The 22,529-nt window shown below is 36.4% G+C and overlaps 1 protein-coding gene across 3 annotated transcripts in view; it reads right to left on the bottom strand.

Moving 5' to 3' along the window:
- Positions 1-1,266: 1,266 nt before the first annotated feature.
- The window catches only part of LOC107599456 (transcriptional repressor p66-alpha-like), a 37,911-nt gene continuing 16,648 nt past the window's right edge, over positions 1,267-22,529 (bottom strand). The window contains exons 1-10 of one of the 3 annotated variants that reach the window (XM_016291048.1): positions 17,562-17,685; positions 16,436-16,694; positions 6,691-6,817; positions 6,433-6,561; positions 6,262-6,333; positions 3,871-3,990; positions 3,597-3,785; positions 2,276-2,537; positions 1,785-2,200; positions 1,273-1,707 (exon numbers count right to left, since the gene is read on the bottom strand). In XM_016291048.1, coding sequence (XP_016146534.1) covers positions 1,480-1,707; positions 1,785-2,200; positions 2,276-2,537; positions 3,597-3,785; positions 3,871-3,990; positions 6,262-6,333; positions 6,433-6,561; positions 6,691-6,817; positions 16,436-16,694; positions 17,562-17,676 — 1,917 coding nt within the window. In that variant the 5' untranslated portion in view covers positions 17,677-17,685 and the 3' untranslated portion in view covers positions 1,273-1,479. Of the gene's footprint in view, positions 1,708-1,784; positions 2,201-2,275; positions 2,538-3,596; positions 3,786-3,870; positions 3,991-6,261; positions 6,334-6,432; positions 6,562-6,690; positions 6,818-16,435; positions 16,695-17,561; positions 17,686-22,529 lie in introns of those variants that run through there. The other 2 variants (XM_016291047.1, XM_016291049.1) reach the window with 2 other exon arrangements.

The raw sequence follows: 22,529 nt of genomic DNA, 5'->3' as shown, positions 1-22,529 counted from the left end.
AGACAGAGAAGAAAAAAAAGCCCAATAAAAAAAAAAAAAAAAAAAAAAACTGCATTTGAACATCCTAAATACAGTCCAATCTTAAATTCACAAGGCTTTGAAACTATTTGGGAAGGAGCTAACAGGATATCCTTGATCTAAAGTGACATTTATAAATAACACAACATCCCAGTATTACCTAGATGCTGTTAGAAGAAAGCCTAAGGGGGAGCACATCACAACGGTAACTGAAAACGCAACATAATATCTCAACTGCTCCTGTAAAAAAAAAAAAAAACAAACAAACAAGCTACCATCAGGCTCATCTGATAAACAAATCGCTCAAACATGAAGGTCTAGAAATAGTCCTGTTGCGGCTGCTGCTTTTTGTTAGTTACATCCATCTCTGTAACCATCCCTGATGCACAATTCTTGGTTAAATGTCTTTTATAAGCTTACAAAGGAAAAAAGAAACAACCCAAAGTATTTAAAAACACACACTACACCAGCAGATGTATAACCACCTCAACAGTATAACAATTCCTTAAACTTGTAGCCTTTAAAAAAAAGGCCATTTTGAAAAGGGTAGAATGAGTCCACAGTGAAGCTAAAAAACAAAAAAGCAATGTACTGACATCAAATACACAAACATACACTCCCCATATCTGTTCAAGAGACGCTGTGGATCGGAAAACGTAGCTGAAGCGGACTCATAGCGTGTAGATGGTGCACAAAAAGGTCAATCCCTGGTGTCACGCAGGAACTCTGTGGTCCTGTGTTCTCCACTTCCTGTGGAAAAAGTGTCCATGAGCCTCTAAAAACGTTAAACGGAGGCTTTAGTTTCACATAATGGAGCAATTACTCCATCTGGAGGGCAGATAATTGGGAGTTGTGGGTGACGTGTATTAGATCACTAAAGCTCATTGGGTAATGGTGGGATTCAGTAGATAGATACAAAGGCCTGTAGAAAAGGTCCTTGCGTCTTCTTGAACACTGATCCCGGTACAGTTCTCGTCTAGGACACTTGCTGGCCTATGGGGTCTTACCTTAGACTGTACAACGAAGGGTCTTGGAACAAAGGAGAGAGAAACTTAAATGTATTGTATGATAGTGATGAGTATTAAAAAAAGAGAGTATTTGTATTTATTTATTTGTAGTTTATGTAGTTAGTTGTATTTAGTTTACTTGTCCATGACTGGAATGGTACATAATTTTAATAATCAATAGTTATGATAGTTTAATTTTTTTCCCCCTATATTTTTCTGGAAAACTGGGAAACCCAAGCTGGAACAGGTTAGTCTCAACTAACTTTTAAAAATAAATTATATTTTTGCTGACGTGTTTAGAAAAATGCATTTCACACGTTAACAGGAGCACTTTTGCCTCATTTTTGCAGGTTTGCCCTTTGCAGTCAATCAGCTCAATATATACACACAAAAAAAAGATATGAAGATACAGGAAAAAAGGAGACAGGAAGGGGCAGACTTTTTTAAGTGGGCATCATCTACCTGCAGTGCCGCTGTTCTGTTTCCTCCAGGTATTGGTGGTTGGGTTGCTGCTGCTGGTGCCCTTTTCCCCTGCCCTCATGGCATGCTTACCTTGCCTGCTGACCAGCGAGGCAGCCGTGACAGCATTCTGGAGCTGGGAGGATGTGGAGAAGCTGTGGCTCACCCTGCGTGCGCCTGCACTCAGTGCCTGCTGTACGCTACGGGACAGCTGGCCTGGAGTCTGAGGAGAAAAACATGCTTAAATCAGAAAACACCTTGTATGGGACACATACCAGCTAAGATAGGAGTGTTTATTACCTGCTTGATGGTGGTGTGGTATCGACCGATCGATGTCCCCCTGTTGGTCTGCTGGGACAGCGACGTGCTCACCTGCTTGTACTGCGGCGACACCAGCACGTGATCGGATTTAATCACCGGCGAGGAAGAAGATGAGGTGGTAGTGGTCTTGGAGACGGGCGAGGCGGCCTGCTGCAGAATGCGCTGCTCGATCTCTTGCTCTTGCTGCAGGGCTTTGACGAAGGCTCCCTTCAGGCGGCTGGTGTGCTCAGCCTTCAGGGCCTTCTTCTGGTTGGAGCTCATGCACTGCTCACACAGGATGGAGCCACTGCTCTTCTCCTGCCTCCAGCGAGAGGTGAAGTCCGTCTGGCACTGAGAGCAAGTGAAGGGCTCCTTGGGTGTTGGGGTTGATGCAGACTCTGTCTGTGGCTGCTTACCTGGAAAGAAAGCAAGTGACGTTAGCATGGTATAGTGTTATATTTTGTAAATATGCACTATTAGGGTGTACCCACTTTTAGCCAGTGTATCTAGCAGGTTCTGGACCACCATTTCCAGCCCCACCAGGTAGATGAACTCATTATTAGCTGCTGAGGGCAGGAAATTGAGCTCCGGTGTTGGAGGTTTAGGTGGTGGAATCTCAAGGAGGGTTTTCTCCAGCTGTTTCCGTAACGCAAGCTTGGCGGCGGCCTGCCGGCTGGCAGGAGACTCTTTGGCGTTGACAGAGGTGCTGCTGCCCAGACCAGACTGAGAGCTCTTCAAACTGGTTGAGGAGGCCTGGACATGGGAAAACACGATGCAAGTTCATAACAGCTTCTATATACCAGTTTATAAAAACAGTCAAATTTGATAATATGCAATATATCTTTCATATTACAAGCATAAAATATAAAAAAAAAAAAATTCATAAAACCGTTTGTTCATCACTCACTTTGCAACCTTACTTGTAAACTTTTATAAGTCATTTTAATTACAATAAATATATTAAATATATAATGTATAACAAAAATTGTTATACACCTACATATAAAATACTACACCTATACAAAATAAATTATATATAATAATAAAATATGAATAATACAGCTACTATACCTAGTTAATAAGAATATTATAAAAAATATTATAAATGTCTATATGCTTATAATATTATAGTTTGTTTTTTCAAATCAACAGTTATGATGGTAACGGGGTTGACAAATAGTGGTAAATAGAGAAGAGACATTTACTTGAAGAGTTGAAAGGATGATGCTATTTGATGGTTTTTGAGGAGTCAAATAATACTGAAATTTAATAATTGATACTAATGATGGTAACAGGGTTGACAATTTAAGATTGTCTGATTCACACCTTACACACCTAATAATATAAGACAAAGTGATTCAAAAAGTTTATAATACTACAAATGGAATAATACTATAAAGTGCATAACTTATAAATATTAAGTAGTATTAATACTACTATTTTAATACTAAAATAGCAACAAAAAAAAAACCTATATATTTTAAAACTATATAGTTTATAGTAGTTAATAGTTTTTAATAATATAAATTTAATGTATAACAAGTTCTAAAAATGACAATAATGTATAAAACTAAATATTTTAATATGCATTTGTTTACTTATAACATTAAACTAAGTTATAGTAGCTTTAATTGTATAAAAACATTATAAAAAACTTTTAATACACCTATATAATATAAAATACTTATATAAAAATAAAATTCTAAATACTATAATATTATTTTTAAACATTTAGCGATAGCGATATATCTGCTAATATTATTATAATAAATATTGTATATATAATAACATGATATATATCAAGTAAATGACCTGTGAGACCAGGGCGTTTGCATTGGCTACACTGGCCACACGGATCAGACCCTGCTGAATGATCCTCTGGCCCTGCACCTGTACGGTGGGTATGGAGGTGCGTGCGCCCAGCAGCAGAGGAGGAGGACCAGAACCCGAGTGTTGCTGCAGCCGTAGGGTCGCAATCTGCTGTGGGGTCACGGTGAAGGGCTATAACGCACAAAACGTCAGAGAAAAAGGATTCATTTCAAAATTAAAATGTTTTTAGGTGTAATCAATCTGCAGCAGTACATACCTGTGAGCCTCTGACTAAGGGTGGCATGACTACGGTATTATGGGAGCCGTGCTTGGAGACCTGCGTTCCACCTCGAACCAGAGGAGGAGGAATAACTGTCCCTGAGTTTCGGTTGGAGAGCTGAAAACAACATGTATTTAAGTCTTAATTGCCCTTCACAGTTCAACTTTTAAAAACACATTGAGACCCTTGAAGGAACATGCAATAGACTGAACAGCACTGACCTTGAATATTATTATTAGGGGTGTATTAGGGGTGATTCATCGATTAAATGTCTAACGATACGATGCATCGATGCCATACGTAAAATATCGATATCTGTAGTATAAATAAGCACCTTATTTTGACACTGTCCACATTTTCACCAATGTCCGTCTATGCACTACCGCCAATGCATGCATTCTCATTCAAACTCACGTGTCGGGACGATAAGACTGCCTGAAGCGTCTTTTACGCTCGGGATAGTTGAGGGAATTGTCGAGCACTTGTGAGAAGTTTTTAGCACGCAGTGACACACGCACACATCCAAAGCGCACGCATACAGACAGCCACATCGACAGCGTGCTAATACTTGAGCTCTCTTCCGCTTTTTTGTGCATGGATGAACAAATACAGACCAAATTACATCAACATGTGTGCCTTGGCGAATATCCTAGTAAACACAGTTGGTTAGGCCCATGTCTTAACGTAAACAGTTGAGAAAGAAAACACATGTGTATCAGTATATTGGATCTGTGCTTTCGTTCTTAAGTGAAAGCAGACTTCTGTCAAAAAAAAAAAAAACTTTTATAAGGATTAATCTATATTTAATCTATACAGTGACGACTATGCAGTGTTATTTTACATTTGATTTACATTTCTGTACCCGAAAAACATGAAAAGCACTGTTTATTTAATTTGTGTCTTTGTTATATTTTATTTATTTTCTGCTATTGCTTGTAATTTGGTTATCTGTAGAAAAGGTTTTTAGCACTGAGCCCATAGTAGCAGCCAAAAAAAGTGTCTCAAATAAAGTTAACAACTTTATTTTTGTATTTTTTTTTCTACATTAATGTATTTTTTCCTACAACTGAAGTACCTGGTTTGTGTTGTTTCCTAATGAGGATTTACATTATTTACTCATTGCATATTTTAGCACAGAAGTCTGAAAGACTTCAATTATTTATTTTTATTTATTATTTAAAAAGAAATAAAAAATTTGTAGGCCTATTTTTTGCTGTGAATGTCCCAATTGAGGAACATGATGTGAAAATTTAAGATAAATGTTCATGTTGTATGTTTTGGTTGCATTTGTGAGTTAATAAAATTTAGAAGGTTGTTTAAAATAGGTATATAATATAATAATATTGATATATTGATCGATATTCTCCTGTATTGAATCGCATCGAAATCATAGAATTGTTTGAAGTATCGGCAAAATCATATCGCTGGGTATGAGAATCAATATCGTATAGTATCGTGACGAACCATTCGATTTACACCCCTAAATAACTTATTTTTTCTTGGTAATACTTTACAATAAGGTTCATTAGTTCACATTAGTTAACTACTTTAGTTAACATGAATTAAGCACAAACAATTCTTCTACAGCATTTTTTTATCTTAGTTCATGTTAATCTTATAATTTACTAATTCATTACTAAAATCAAAAGTTGTGCTTGTTAACATTAGTTAATGCACAGTGAATTAACATGAGCTAACAAAAGTTTTTATTACGGCTGCACGATAAATCGCATGCGATATTTAACATTTAACAGAGCCGTTGTTGACTGACGAGCTGCGCAAAAAGATTTACCGCTGATTACAGAACCGGCTTTCTGACAAGATGCGCGTTAAATATCGCATGCGATTTATCGTGCAGCCCTAGTTTTTATACATAATTCTTAACTGGATTAAAAAAAAAAGCCAAATATTTTATTTGATATAATAATAATATTTTTATTTCTTGATTAATTATTTGTTTTATTTGTTTATAATACCAAAGTTTTTTTGTTGTTGTTTTTTTTTTACACAAAACTGGATTAAAAGTGCAAAATATTATCTTCATAATTGTATCTCATAATAATAATAGTAGTAGTACCAGTACTACTACAACTACTACTAATAATAATAATTACATTTTTTATTAGTTCACAACAACAAAGGCCATTACACAAAACTGGATTAAAAATGCAAAATATTCTTTCTATCTATCCATCCATCCATCACAACAATAATAATAAAAAACATTATTTTATCATAATTTTTGTGTTTATTATTATTAACATCATATTTTTATTATAATCGCAGTGCGTTTATTAACTCTATTAATGATATACTACCGGACACATGCTGATTTAAATGCACATGCACCATAGTGAGGTCATGTTAGTTTGACACATTTACACTGACCTGTAGGGGTCCTTTAGTGGATGAGATGCTGCCCCTGACAAGAGGTGGTGGAGCTGCCACAGAATTGGTTGACTGCAAAACAGAAGGGGTCAATACCAGGTCAGTTTGAACCTCAAGCGTCTTTATTGTTGCATCTAACAACCCGACTGTTATGACTGTTACGTTTTTTACCTTTTGCACAGCATCTTTTTGGGTCTGACTCTGTCTGAGTTTCTTCAGCAGGACAAGTTTTGCCTCCTGTAGACGCAGTTCTTCCTGCAGCTGTTTGATGATGTGCTCACGTTCAGCCGGGTTGCTTTTCTGCAAGTGACATGGACAAGAAAAGTCACGTTAGCAAGTGAATGGGACATTTGATGAATGTTGACAAACTATCTTGTTATATCAAGTGCAAATGATCTGAAAATATAATGCCTTGAGAAGTCACATTACCATTAGCATTTCAGTATCAGTCTTCTTAAAACTGTAGCTGACCCCATTCATACAAGGACTAGAAGGCTCATTGTCTGACAGAACAATGACATCATCCGGCGTCGGAGGGCGCTCTTTCTTTATGTCACTGAGAGAGATAGATCGAAGAAAACACGAGAAAAGGCTGAAAACATTGATTATGTGTCACACTTTAAGATACAATGTTTCTTTAAATGCAGGAATACTTTGGATTGCATATTACTCATATTACATCTGCAGTATATCGTATGTACAGCATGGGAATTTTTCTGTATGAGTGAAATACCCGGATGACAAACTAGGTAGGTAATTTACTAAAATACCAAATGGGAAGTACATAAATCACACTGCACTGGGTACTTTAAATGGTAACACTCTCTTGACTTATTATTTGATCATATTGCCAAGGGGTTTCACACAAAAACTGGATTAAAAATGCAAAATAAATAAAATAAAATAAATAAATGAAATAAATAAAATTGATATAATAATAATAATAATAAATTCTATATCAACTTCTGATTTTTTTCATCACACTATCAAGTTTTTAATATTATATTTAATATTATTTCTTATTTGTTTTTTTTCTTTATTATTTGTATTTTTATATAATTTTTGGGTCATACTACCAAAGGTTTACACGTAACGGTTTCATTAATTTTATATAACAATGATAATAAATTGGTATTATTGTTATTATGATATATAATCATAATTGATTTTATATTGTTTGTTTATTAACATCATCATCATAATTTTTTCTTTATTCATTATTTCTGATTCTCCAAGACACCTACTGGACACAACAGGCTGATTTAAACATAAGACAATGTATTGTACTACTTATTGAAATGTTTAGCGCTGTTTAACATTTACAATAGCATATACAATTATATAGCATACAAATATAAAAAAGAAGCATGCAGTTTATACTGTATACTAATGGCCCATTGCTCCTCGCCTAATGCTGCATTTTCTGCACTGTCCACTTGAGGTCGTCCTAAGACCTCTGTTTGCATATTTTGTAATCAAACACTTGCTCTTCAAGAAAGCGCCACAAGTAGTGTCAGAAGGTCTCAGAACATGAAAACGCCACATTTTTTACGGTCAGATAAGATGCATAAGCCACACCAAATGCTAATCATCCCTAACAAGAGACATGTGAGAGCGGCGTCACGTTGGCGTCTCTAAAGGACAGTATTGCTGTACCCAGACTGGGTCTACTGCCCCCTCCTGAGGGACGGCTGAGGAGGAGGGGGATGGGATGGGATGGCTAGCGGCCAGGTTATTGTGTGTACTCCATCCTCAACTTTCACTGCAGACGGGTTGCTCGCATATCAACAAAGACACCCTCTTTCATGATTCTACTCTGGCCGCTGGTGGGTCCATGAGGGGAGTGTCGGAGAGAGCTACTGGGAAATCTGCTAGAGGACTTTAGCTGCTTATAGGCTAAGGGTCATGTACTAAATGCAATATTGCAATAACACTTGCCAATAGTGAAATTAGCTTCTTGGGAGCAACTGTAGCAGCTACATGACAATGCAAGTTGTGTTTGCCCGATGGCTAAAGGTCCTTCATACCAAAAAAATACTTGTGCTTTTTATCGCCCGTCAAGTTATAATTGGAGTTCAGATTGCCTTGAGATGTAGTAGCACACAAAAAGTTGCACACTCGAGTGTTTGCCCGCTGACATGACGTTAGGGTGTTGCTGTGGTGTTCTAGGTTGTTGATAGGGCATTGCTAGGTGGTTTCTAGGGTTTTCCGAGTGGATAAATATGGTCTATGGCTAAAGAGTTTTGTCCCAAGTCATTCTGGTTCATAGATAATCGCTGAACTTCTTTAATACAATTTTTTTTGTAAGTTAAAAATGGTAATTCAGCTTGCCTCGAGAAGTAATAATGGTCTAAGTTCCAAATCACTTTGGTCCCTAGTTATGGCTGAAATTTTTGTATTTTAAATGTATTATTATTTTTAAATCACCCGTGTTTGCTATATGACACAATGTTAGGGTGCTTAAAACAGTTGTTAATGCAGTGCAGTGGTTGCTATGGTGTTCTAGGTTGTTGGTAGGGAGTTGCTAGGGTTTTCTGAGTGGATGTACACTTGTCTAGGCCTAAAGAGCTTATTTCCATGTCTACAAGTCATTCTGGGGCCACATAAACGGTCTTAAAAAGTTAGCCATCTCATTTCCTTCAAGGCTAGTCATAACTGGTCTAATTTGAATGTGGAAAGTAAGACTGATAACCCTTTGCTAACTGCTTGTTTGTCAAACTAGTTCTTAATACCCAGTCTTAACTCTAGGGCCTTTCGCACCGCTTTAGTTCCAGAACTAAATGTACAGTACTAAAGTACTGGGACGATTTTGCGCAAACTATTTCCCAGTACCATTTAAAGGGTTGCATTCGCACCGACAGTGTACACTAGGAAGTGACCTAAGCCGGTTGACAGCGACATCATTTGTGCGCAGCGTTCAACAACGGAAACAAACAACAACAACGTTAACAACAGGAGGATGGAGGACGCTGTGATAGGAGCTGGATGTTTGTTGTGTCTCGCGGGTTTCACAATAATGGACATGGAATGTCGACGTATACGTAAAGCGATTGAAAGAACGGAAAGGAGGACTAAGAATCTCCAACGACAACTGGCAGTGCTACATTTGCTACAAGTGCCTGCACTTCAGCGTCCGTCCATCTATCGCTGTTCTTTATACTTGCGAAATAAGTTGACACAATGTTTACAGTATGTTTACACAGCGTTTTAAATCATGGCGGGTGAGGGCGTTCTCGTACGCGTTCGGCCAATCAATGTCTACTTGCGTCACGATTAGTACCAGTTGTGCTGGTTAGACCCTGCTCCGGAGTAGGAGCTAATTTGGTTCTCGAAAAAGGCAGTCCGGTACTAAAAATCGCACCCAGTTCCGGCGGTGCGAAAACGCCAAAAAGTGGGTAGTTCCACAATTAGTTCTGGTACTATGAAAAGGTTCCCACGGTGCAAAAGGCCCTATAGTGGCTATGTTTATGGAACTGGCTCCTGGTCCCTAATTATGGCTGAAATTTCTTCATACCGAATTTGTTTTTTTTTTTAAATCGCCTGCCAAGCTAAAACCATAATTCTTGAGAAGTAACATTACACAAAAATTCACACACTCATATGTTTTCTTGCTGACACGATGCTAGGGTGCTCAAAACAAGGCCTTTTTGCATTGCAATGTGGTTGTTCTAGGTTGTTGTTAGGGCATTGCTAGGGTTTTCTGAGTCTAAAGAGTTTATTCCCATGTCTCCAAGTCATTCTGGACCCTAGATATGATTGAAGTTCCTTTGTACCAAATGTTTTCACCCACTAAGCTAAAAGCATAATTCTGATTGATTCATAGTACACACACACACACACACACACACAAAACTGCACATTTTTAAGTATCATTCATTTCCCAACAGTATGGCAACAAGTATGGTACGCTTTCCTTTAATCAGCAGATGAGATGAGGAAGAAGGGTCAGGTTAGTGCTCTGAAAGCACGGCTCATTCAAGTAAATGGGAAGGAAGAAACAACACTTTTCTCTGGACAGCACTTGAGTTTCCTTAAAAGCAAAAAGACCAATTAAACGCATCCGTCAAAACACAACATGCCCAAGTTTACAGGAATCACTACCAGCTAAATACAGGTTCCTATGACGTGCCCAACCAGAACTTCATCAGAATTGACTGTATATCATTTCCTGTGTATTAACCAGCACCAACAAGATCACATGATGCAAGAACTTCCCTCTGGTCACATGACTCACACCCTCCCTTTTCTTTAACAGTTCCTGCCAGTGTGGAAACCATGGCAACGGCCGGCTCAAACCAGTTTGTGACATAGGCCTCGTTTTGCAAAGTCAGGCAGGGTTCAGGTGCGACGGAAAATGCTTTGGACTTCTTTCTTCTTTTTTTTTTTTTTTAAGCAGGGCAGAGTGCCACCTGAGGGGAGACTGACATGCTGAGCAAGCACATATTTGAGTGTGGCCTTTGGGAAAAGTTGAGCGTACGACGGCCGTGTTTGTAGAGTGTGACATCTTTCAACTCAACTTTCTGCCCCTCCCCCATCCCGCATGGCATCAGGCCACCTCCTTTGTTCTTTATCATGAGCTCCACTCTGGTTCATCACGACTTCTGTTTGTCTTGTACATTAATCATGCATTCACAAACAAATAGGAATCGCCTTCAGTTCTTTCATGCAATAAGTTTAACATTCAAACAAACATTTTGAGACTAAGTATCATGGTAAATAACCACCATCTGGAACATTTTTTGTATTTCAAGATCAATTTAAAAGAACCATCAAATTAAAAGAATCATTGACCTAGCAACCACTTAGTGACAACCCAGAACACCCAGCAACCTGACAATAAACTACTAAGTACAGCTCAGGCCTAAGCAACCCAACTGCAAATGCCATGGGAAGTTTTATTAAAAACATGTAAAACATCTAGTTTAGTGTTTTTTCTACTATTATTGCGGCAATAGTAAGGAATGGATAGAAATTGAAAAATAAAGCAAAAAGGTCCATTTGTAATCATGATAATATCAACTAACACTTTACAGTACAGTTTAATTTAACATTAAAGTTCATTTCTATGTATACTGCAATAGGGCTGGGTTTTGAGACAAATTTCACAATTCGAATCGATTATCCTTCACAAGAATTTGATTCGATCCGATTCCAATTTCGATTAGATTGGATTCAGTATCGATTATTTTGGATATATATCAGGTACAGGACATAGCAAATTTTCTCAAGGAAAAAAAAAACCTAATGCTGTAAAATATACCTAAGAGTCAATAATATGGAAGGTTGAAATCTGCAGATTTGTATACAAACTTAAAATATACTCAGTTTTTGTAACATTAAAGTTATAATACTAACTTTAACTTTAAATTACATATGTATATCTCTACTACAAATTGCTTTTTGAAATATAAACTTTTAAATGGTGGTTGTCACAAAAACTTGACGGATTTATTCAATATTTAATTAAATACTGGAGAACAGTAAAAATGATAATGAATGCGTTATGTGGTGCATATTTAGCAAAATGCTCCCCTTAATTTTTCTAGCTGACTAATGAGTTCATGGTTATTGAATTTGTTTTTCTGTGGTAAATGTGACGTTACATGACATTGTTTACAAGCTATTGTTGTCCTTCCGTGTTTGAAACACTGACTGAGCGATTACATGAGACAGGATACGGATTTCGGAAAGTTGTACTCTTTCTTTTAACATACCTTTGGATGTTCATTCATGTTTATTTCATGCTGTAACTGCTATTAAAGCGGAGGAGACTATCAGTTCACGTTGCCGCTTCTAACCGAGGCACTACAGCGATCTGTCACTCCACATTAAACAGTGCCAAAACGGCATTTAATATTTGAATGCTGTAATAAAATGGACAGAATTTGAAATCTGAGACTTTGTTTCATATCAAAAGTAACAAATCACAAAGCTTATTGCAATTTATTGGATGGGAGGCACGCTACAATGTTCCGTTCATTACCTGACAGGCTAGACTAATCAATTCTTGAGATTTATGAATCGATACCGTTTCATAAAAATTAGAAATCAATACGAGAAATCAATATCTTTTAACCAGCAGCAAATCAGCATATTAGAATGATTTCTGTAGGATCATGTGACACTGAAGACTGGAGTAATGATGCTGAAAATTCAGCTTTGCAATCAAAGAAATTATGTTTTAAAATATATCTAAATAAAAAACACTTATTTTAAATTGTAATAATATTTCACCATAGCACTGTTCTTACTGTACTTTTGATCAAATATATGCAGCCTTGGTGATTGATAACTTAAATGATTTTAGCAAATGGCTGCAATATAACAAAGAGTGAAAAATTTAAGGGGGTCTGAATACTTTCCGTACCCACTGTATCTTTCATAAACATAGAAAGAAAATCTTACAAACTTCAAACTTTTGAATGGTAGTGTATGTTTATTATTAATCTAGATTAACAGATGGTGCCAAAGTTTTTAGTTCATGGCACTTAATGAATTAATGCTATTTAATTAAGCCTTACTGGAAAATGTTACCATATTAATATTTTTGAGGATGCTGATGTTGTTACTCATTTATACACTTTGTCCTTTATCTGTGCATCACTAAACTTCATTGAAAAATCAAGTCAGAAAGTTTGTATACATGCTTTGGTTCCTACAAGGTTTCTGATTTTATACATCATATTTTATTTTTCAGTGCTGTAAATCAATAATTTTAAGTTAAACTCGTAAAAATCATACACATGGTAATTAAATGAGGCCTTAAGTTTTTTAAACCAGCAAAGCAATAGCATCACCACAGTAATCTCAGGCTCTTCTCCTTTGCATCTACTTGATACCTTGTTGACTTTGCTTTATATTCAGAGCTACTGGCACAAAGTCTCAGCGGAGCAGTGCGAGGTTAAGTGTCCTCAACACAAACATAAAAGCGAAACAGCAAGACCAAGATCACACTAATTCTCCAGTTCACAGGTCACTACTATCAAAGATCGACAATTGTGTTATTTCATTTAAAAGGAGGCTTGGGAATAGGGCTGCAACAAACGATTATTTTGATAATCGATTAATCTAACGATTATTATAATGATTAATCGACTAATCAATTATTTTGCGGATTAATCAGTAAACATTTATTGATTATTCAGCTTTTACAATTAGTTAAAATATTGAGTTATACATATTCTAACTAGGGATGCACAGATACCACTTTTTCCAGTACTCGCCCGATACCGATACTTTTCATTTTGGTACTTGCCGATACGGAGTAACGATACCGATATTTTTATTGCATTTGTAAAATTTTTTAAATATTGGGTATAGAAACCAAAAGGGTATGTATAATGTTAGTTGGTTAACTTCATTTATCAAATAGATATAGTCAAACCAAAATTTATTCAGACACCTTCAACATTATCACAGTTTATTCGCTATGGTTTAGAAAATGGTAATAAAATATGACAAGAAGTCAGAGTTACACTGTGTCAGAACAAATTCATCTTGATAATGTTAAGATAATTTTGATAGAAAGGTATGTAATAGATTACAATCAACCTTTTCAGTGCTGTAAATCAATAATTTTAAGTTAAACTCGTAAAAATCATACACATGGTAATTAAATGAGGCCTTAAGTTTTTTAAACCAGCAAAGCAATAGCATCACCACAGTAATCTCAGGCTCTTCTCCTTTGCATCTACTTGATACCTTGTTGACTTTGCTTTATATTCAGAGCTACTGGCACAAAGTCTCAGCGGAGCAGTGCGAGGTTAAGTGTCCTCAACACAAACATAAAAGCGAAACAGCAAGACCAAGATCACACTAATTCTCCAGTTCACAGGTCACTACTATCAAAGATCGACAATTGTGTTATTTCATTTAAAAGGAGGCTTGGGAATAGGGCTGCAACAAACGATTATTTTGATAATCGATTAATCTAACGATTATTATAATGATTAATCGACTAATCAATTATTTTGCGGATTAATCAGTAAACATTTATTGATTATTCAGCTTTTACAATTAGTTAAAATATTGAGTTATACATATTCTAACTAGGGATGCACAGATACCACTTTTTCCAGTACTCGCCCGATACCGATACTTTTCATTTTGGTACTTGCCGATACGGAGTAACGATACCGATATTTTTATTGCATTTGTAAAGCTCGTGCATCTGCACTCAATCCACTCAGCGTGCTTTGTTTATCAGCTCGCTCACATCAGCTATACAGGTGTTAATACTGAATGTTTAACATTATATTCATTGCATACATATACTTTGTAGTAGACATCCTTAACTCCTTTCTGCTGTCTGTTGTTCTGTTGACGGTGTTTCTTTGTTTGAATATGGCGCTTATCACATGCTGTGTGGTATCGGCGTTTGGTATCGGGGCATTTTAACGAGTACGAGTACAGGAGACCAGTATCGGGCCCGAAACCGATACTGTGCATCCCTAATTCTAACAAATAAATTAAGGTAATCACTTCAACTTTTGAAAGTCACATGTAATTAATTACAGTTATACAATTAATTTATACAAATTAATTATTTTTCATTAATCAGTTTTTTTCCATTTTGAATTTTCTGGACTCCTTTTTAATGGTTAAATTAAATTGTATGAATCAAAAAGCATGTCTAATTAAATTATAATCTAATTAATTATCATGAAACTTAATTTAACATCAATTTATTAAAAGTTTAACACAAATTACATGTTTAGGGTCCAATTAAATGTTTTATTTTTTCCAACCTTATGTTTTATTGTTACCAAATTCTGTGTTTTAGCATGTCTAATTATTTGAAAGCATAAAAACAAGATTCATTTATTCTTACAATAGCCTTACGATTTTTTCCCCTCAGAAATTCTGTGTTGTGTATTTACATTTTTTTAAGGCATAAAACATTCATTTAATTTATCTTTTAAATAATGAAAATTAAACATTTAATTGTTTTGGAAAATAAAGGGGATTTAATATTACAATTAAAACACTGAAGAAATATTGTATGATTATTCCTTACAAATAAGGTTTTAATAATTTTAGTAGTAGTAGTAGCCTATTATGTACATTCTACTGAACAACAGTAATATATTTCTGCTGCAATGTCTTCAAGCTAAACTAAACTTATTTTGACGGGTTCCCGTGAACACCTTTACATTCCTGTGTTTATATGATATGAGGATAGTTTTACTCAAATGAACTGGTCAAATGCTCATGAAGTGACTCTCAGAGCACTTCTGGAGATGTTGTTCATGTATTTGTGTCCTCATTAGTAAGACGGCAGACGCTAAAATCACCAGAAGCGTCACGCGCACTTCAGTATGAGTAGTACACAAAACCATGCATCTGTGCCATTCATTAACACACAGAATTCCAATTTAAATAGTCGTTTTGCGGCTTAATATTTACAAATACTGGTGGGAGTGGAACTCCGCTGTGTGCAATACAGAGAGCGCGACTATGTAACGTAGAGACAGAAATGACATGCCGTCGTATAAATAAAGATAAATAACAGGCTATTTTAGTTTGTTTAATAAAAGAACAAGGTATACACCTGTTCTATAGAAGAGGTAACTTTAAATGACTTCTGTTGTGATCTGGCGCTATAGAGAAAATAAAAGTAAATAAAATTAACTTGATCTTCAAGGGGGGCGGGGCGCCCCCCCAATATAATGGCAGGGGAAACACTGATAAAGTACTATATAAATAAACTTGACGTGACTGGACTGAGTACTGAACTGCAGAGCTTGTGCAACATCCACATCGCAGTAATCAGATGCGTTTTAAACTGCTGCTTTCTCACCGCTGTCAGTTTTTGATGTATTTATTTTGCTATTGAGAGGAAAGCACGCAGTATATATTTACATATTCATCCAAAAGCCGCTCAGCAGCTTCGGGTTTGGCTGCGCTTGCTCTGTCTGAACTCTGAAGCGCTGTCTCTTCTCTTGAATTGCATCAGGAGAGCTGAATTACAGTCTTGCGCTACAGTGCCACACTGGTCAAACAGAGTTATTGCAGGCTCTTACATTAGGTCATATGAGATCAAACGACTACTCGACAACAAAAATATTTGTCGACAATTTTTTTTATTGTCGATGTTGTCGATAATTTCGACTAATCGTTTCAGCCCTACTTGGGAATAAAAAAAATATGCGTTTATGTTTGGCTTGTGACCTACCTCTTAGGTGTGCTCATGTCCACGGGCTTATCGCTGGTCTGCACCTCCACCTTGATGGTGGCCTTCACCTCCCCGGCCTGCAGGATGTTAGCCACCTTGTTGGCCTGCTCGCTCTTGGTTTTCAGTCCATCTACAGCTACCAGCTCTCCTCTCTCCAGCTTGACCCTCTTCAAGTCAGCCTCCGAAGCAGGGGCATCTCGCTCCAGCGCCCGCTTTTGACTACGTGTCTGACGCACTGCATCTTCTGACATTTTCTCACCTGTAAAACAACAATTGAATCAAGCATATTCAGGCAGATAGCCTATTAAATATATATATATATATTTAGTAATTTGTCTTGATACTGAAACCAAACAAACACTGATATAAACAAAAACACTGAATATCAATAGACAAGGTATAGATCCTGATTAAGTTTGTTTTACGTGGCGTTCACATGGGATTTTAACTCCTGTATCATCTGATGTCAGTAATATCAAATTGACTGATCAGATATATTGATACATCACAAATACAACATTATATAATATCAAGGACCCATATTTTACTTTGAACATCAAGCGGCAACCCAAAACAACAACAAAATTATTTGTGATAATAATAATATTTTTTTAAAACTGAATATTTGTATAAAATAATAAAAAATAAAATAATAAAAAACATAATGTTATTACTATTAAGAAAGAATAACATTTCTAAAAAACAAATGATTTGTTGTCATGTATTTGTTTATTGTACCAAAGTAAAGAAAACTGGAAAAAAATTGAAAAAAGTAGAAAATAAACATTTTAATATTTTATGACTATTAAAAACAATGAATTTGCAAATAATTTAAAAACACAGAATAACATTATAACTACTAATATGTTTGATGTTTGTTTCCCAAAATAAAGAAAAGTGTACAAAAAGTAGATTACGTAAAATAAATTTTAAAAACTATAATATATATATGAAATATATAAAATATAAAAATGTGTTATGTTGTGCTCCCATTGTTTTTAAACAACAAGACTTATCTTCATAGTTTGAGCGTTTAATTTCTAAGTGCCTCTTGGCTCCCAACAGCCAACAATTCAACGCAAACTCAAATCTTGTTGAGCCCATATTTAAAGTAGCCTAGCCTTACTTTCTTTCTCGTTGTGTAGTCCTCTTTGTAGTTTTTGAGGATGAGGGCAAACCATGCAATCTATCCAAAGATGAATTTGCACCAATATACTGTAGAGTTTGTTCTGTTCGAACATGCGGTCTTGACATCAACGAGATGACAAAAGATTCTTATCCCTTCTAAAACTCTAAACGATTACTTGCATTTGACATGGTTTTTCCCGTTAATCCTTTCAGAAAAGATATGTGCCCCTTTTTTGTGCCACAACACACTGGTTGAGAAATACAGGTAGGCCTATATGTAGGGCTGTGCAAAAAATCGGCAATGAATCGCCTGCGATTTTGAACGTGATTTTTGTGTAGCTTGTCAGTGAACTACAGCTCTGTGTAGTAAATGCCACTCCATCTGAACGCACGTGCTGGAGATTTACTACTAATCACAGGAGCGGCTTTACTGACGAGATGCGCATGAAAATCGCATTCGATTTTTTGCACAGCCCTACCTATGTGATGATTGCACCTGTACAAGACAGATATGTTTTAAAAGCCACAGATTGGCATTTCTTAAAAGACAGCCCATAGAAGCAAAGCAAAGAGGAAAGACAACCAAGAAGCCCAAATTGTGCCAGGCTGTGAAATTTAAAACATGCATGTAAACCCCAAGAGCCACTTACAGGAAGCAAATCCATCATTTGAATACATCAAGGCACATACGAGACGTGCCGACCTACCTGTCTTACATATGATATCAGCCATCTGATAGCAAGACAGCTGACTCAACACCCAGGCCTGCTCTCATCTGCCATGACATCACTGGGACTCCACATGACCCTTCCCAAGATTCCATGGGACACAAAGCATTTCCCCTGAAAACCAGTTTGAACCGGTCAATGGATGCAGCCGAGAGACTGAAGCAGGTTTTTAACCCCTCGAGAGACTGACTCAGATGCAGGAGTTTTGCCAGTGGGGGGAAGGGCCACACGCATTCCAAAACACAAGTCTTTCAGAGATGAGGAGGAAGTGTCCGCCTCTTTGTTGCTCGCAAAATAATAATCGGGCTTAGTGGTCTCAGCAATAAAAGATATTCAATAAACCAAATGACTAGATAATAGAAGCAAATTTGATCATGCTGATCCAAACAAGCTTATGCAAATTGTTGGATTTGATAACCTCAACTCTGAAAAGAACGTTTCAGTGTTTTTTGATTCATGTGATTCACTGTCTGATCCACTTTCCCTTTTGTTTGTGATTGTCAGATAAGGATTTTTAGAGACTGCACTTAAAACTTATAGGCAATGAAATACTTTAGAGTAGAAACAAGGAATGCTCTGATCGATCGGCCGGAGATCGGTATCGGCCGATAATCACATTTTATGACTCGATCGGTACTCACTAACTTGGCCGATCTCACGAACCGATCGCAATTTGATGACGTCAACGCGTGACGACGTACATGATGCGTGGGGACATAAATGATTTGGCGCCACAGTCATGTCATCACTGGTGTGGAAATGCGAGAAACAATGAAAAATTCGCTATTTGTCGTGTATGTTTTGCATGATAATATGATGAATGGATGGTTCGTTTTTAACAGCAGATTCAGTGACGATTTGCGCCTCACTGCACACGTCTGCGGCGTGTTACAGCTCCACGGGCACCGGAGCTGATCGCGGCCGCTCTAGTCAATGCTTGTGCTTATACCAGCCAGCCCACAGCACGTTTCTGAAGCGACTGCTCCGCGCTGCTCCGCACAAAATAGCCTTTTGTGAGTCACAGCATGGAGGACGGAACAAAACCACGTTGGAGCCGTAAGGGATAACCGTAACATAATAGCTACGCTGATCGTGGGCTGCTTTTAAATGAACATTTATTTATAAAACAAAATATCTTCTTTGGCCATATTACCCTACTCAATAGCATTAACACAGGCTTTACTCCTTTCAAATTTTATCTGGAATGTCACCGTTTCTGTCACTGCAACTTCCCGATCAGGCGAACGAACACACACACACACAAAATGATCTGCCTCATGAAAAAATTTATTTAAAAAAAATTTAGTTAATATTTGCATAATTTATTTATTTTATCCACCTGCGACCCATGCGATTTTTTATTACCCAACGCACAGATTATCCGCAGCGCCCGTGGATATAGGAAAAGCAAAATATGTTTGCAGCATTTTCATTCTCTGCCAGGAGGTGGTGCTTTAAAGCGGGATTAGCAGAGGTTTCCCCAGTAACAGCTGTACACAAAGCAGCACTGAACTTACACACTATGTTTTATCAGGCATATAACATGCAAGATGAAATGAAAATTACATCGAAAATTTACTAAAGATAGTCTTCCTTCAGAAATACAGTGATATAAAATATTATATATTTTATTTTTTTAAACGTGCAGTACGTGCTCATGTTTATTCAACGAAGCCTTTTGGAAAATAGGTCAGTTTTGATATTGTGGCGAGTGCCACAAATAAATAAGTGTATGGGAAACATCCCACAGCACAACTACCTGAGCCCAACTTCAGTCTACTCATCACCTTAATTTTAACTGCATTTGTAGCCGACGCATGCGCCCGATGAAACCATCTGTATAAAGCTTGAAGCATCAGAATCTGCATCGGTCGATCACCATGACAAGAAATCGGTACTTCGTATCGGAGCATTCCTAGTAGAAACGTATATATTCATCATAAAAATCATGGAAATTATGAATTTCCAAGGCTTTTCCAAACTTGGAAAATCACATCAAGTTTTTCAAAGTTGTAAATTAAACAAAAAGATAATTGGAATACATTTTACAAGAAAATACTATTTATAAAATGTTTCAGTTTAATTCAATGTTTTTTTTTTTTTTATTATTTGTAAAATAATTACTTCGTAATTAGTAGGGGTGGGAATCACCAGAGGTCTCACGATACGATATTATCACGATACAATATTATTGCGATTTTAAATATATTGCAATATATTGCAATTTATTACCTTTTTCCAACTTCAAATTATGTCCTTTTATGGGATTGTCAAGCAGACAAACTGACCAACACTTTCATGAAAACCTGTCATAAATGTTGTATGCACCTGGCAAACTCAACTATTTGTATTACAGTCTAATCTAGTCCACCTTAATTAAATGTAAACAGGTATGCACTGCTGTGCTACTACAGGTATTTTGAACAGTGCAACTTGAAATTGTACTAAAAACTTGTGCAGACCCTTCAGCAATTGGGGCATCTGAAAGTAAATTACTGTTAAATTTAAATTCAATTAAATAAAACATGTAGTCTTACATCTAGGAATGCACCGAAATGAAAATTCTGGGCTGAAAACCGAAACTGCTTTGTAATGATTATTTATTATTTTATTAAACAATATAAAGTAATTTTATAAGACTTTTTCAATTTAACTCAATTTTGATGATACTGAATAAAAAATAAAAAAAACACAAGCCAATAAAATAACCACACTTTTACTGAAAGTAACAATAAAACTGGACAGAATTTATATTAATATTGGTAAAACTACAATAAGGTTCATTAGTTAACTATTTTAGTTAAAGGAGCACTATGTAACTTCTGGCGCTCTAGCGGTTAATAAACAGAACTGCACACATCCCGCGGAAGAACATTCCAACTGGAGCTACTTCTCTAAGTTTGTCTATGGCGATTCACACAGGTATGGGTTACTCCGATTACTGAATCACTACGGTATTATAAGTGTACCGTAGTTGTGACGAGTGGGGTCGGGGCCGAGAGCCGTGGGAACGGAGCGAGGCCTGTGGAGTAATTGATGATGCTTTTTCACTCTTTCAACTTTATATATATAGTATTTCAGTCTGGCGAGTAAACAAAAAAATTATACTAGCCAATGGCGATTCAATTGCCAAGGTGTCCGTAGAGGGTTGACTGTATAAAAACAGTTCGTGCTGCACTGTATTTGTTTTGTCCTATCGTATCATATGTTGTTGTCTTATTAAAAAATATGCTATACATTTAAAAGAAATGTATTTTAATTTTATAGTAAATATATTCATGAATGTTTTTAATGAATGGATTTTATAATAATACAAATAGCAATGTGTAACAGTTTACCATATTTAGTGCAACACTTTTATTTGTTCCCAACAAAATAGTTTTTCACTAAATGTTTGGATTTCTAAAATTATTGTGCACTGATTTTTCTAGAATAACTTTTGCTGCCGAATTATCCACTAACCTAGTTTATGATCATTTTTTGTCAGATTATAAATATACATACGCCTATATTTTTTCATATTTGTTTATTTTATTTTTCTTTATAATGAAGTAGTCTGTATCTAGTAGATTGTGAAAGAATGATTATCAGTTCCACACACTGAGATATATAAATTCTACATTTATTTAAATGAGGGAAAAAAACTTCACTGGTATCGGATCGGTATCTGTATCGGCCAATACCGAACCCTAGGTATCGGAACCGGTATCGGAGGCGAAAAAGGCGGATCGGAGCATCCCTAAATAGGACCCCTTTAATATTAGTCAACTGTTATACGAAATATGGCCATTTTGAGATACAGAGAGGGATGAAAGCTGCATGTGTGAATTACCTGCATCTATGCATCTCTCTCTAGTTTCTTCAAAACAGCGATTTTACCTCCTTGCGGCTGAGAAATATAATGTACCGATTCAGCATCAAGCTATTTTATTAATAAAAGTAGTGGAGCAGCATTGACAACAAGTTTCTGTGCTCCTGAATGTTTCTGTGTGCGAGGGGTGTGTGTTTGTGTGTGCGTTAAAGAAAGTGGCACATTAATATAGAACAGTGATTAAAATTACTTACAAATACCAAGTCATCATCGATATATTGAATTAGATTTTTGAAGTAACTGCTTTTGGTACGAAGAACAGTCATATACTGAATCAAATAGTGGGGGGGGGGGAACACTATGGAAGGCAATGGCTTAGCTTTTGAATCAAATCCCTGTCCTCTGAACGACCCCCCCCCCTTTCAAT

The sequence above is a fragment of the Sinocyclocheilus grahami genome, unplaced genomic scaffold (assembly GCF_001515645.1).
Source record: "Sinocyclocheilus grahami isolate Dianchi unplaced genomic scaffold, SAMN03320097.WGS_v1.1 scaffold267.1, whole genome shotgun sequence".
Lineage (NCBI taxonomy): Eukaryota > Metazoa > Chordata > Actinopteri > Cypriniformes > Cyprinidae > Sinocyclocheilus > Sinocyclocheilus grahami.
This window is presented reverse-complemented; position numbering and strand designations above follow the sequence as displayed.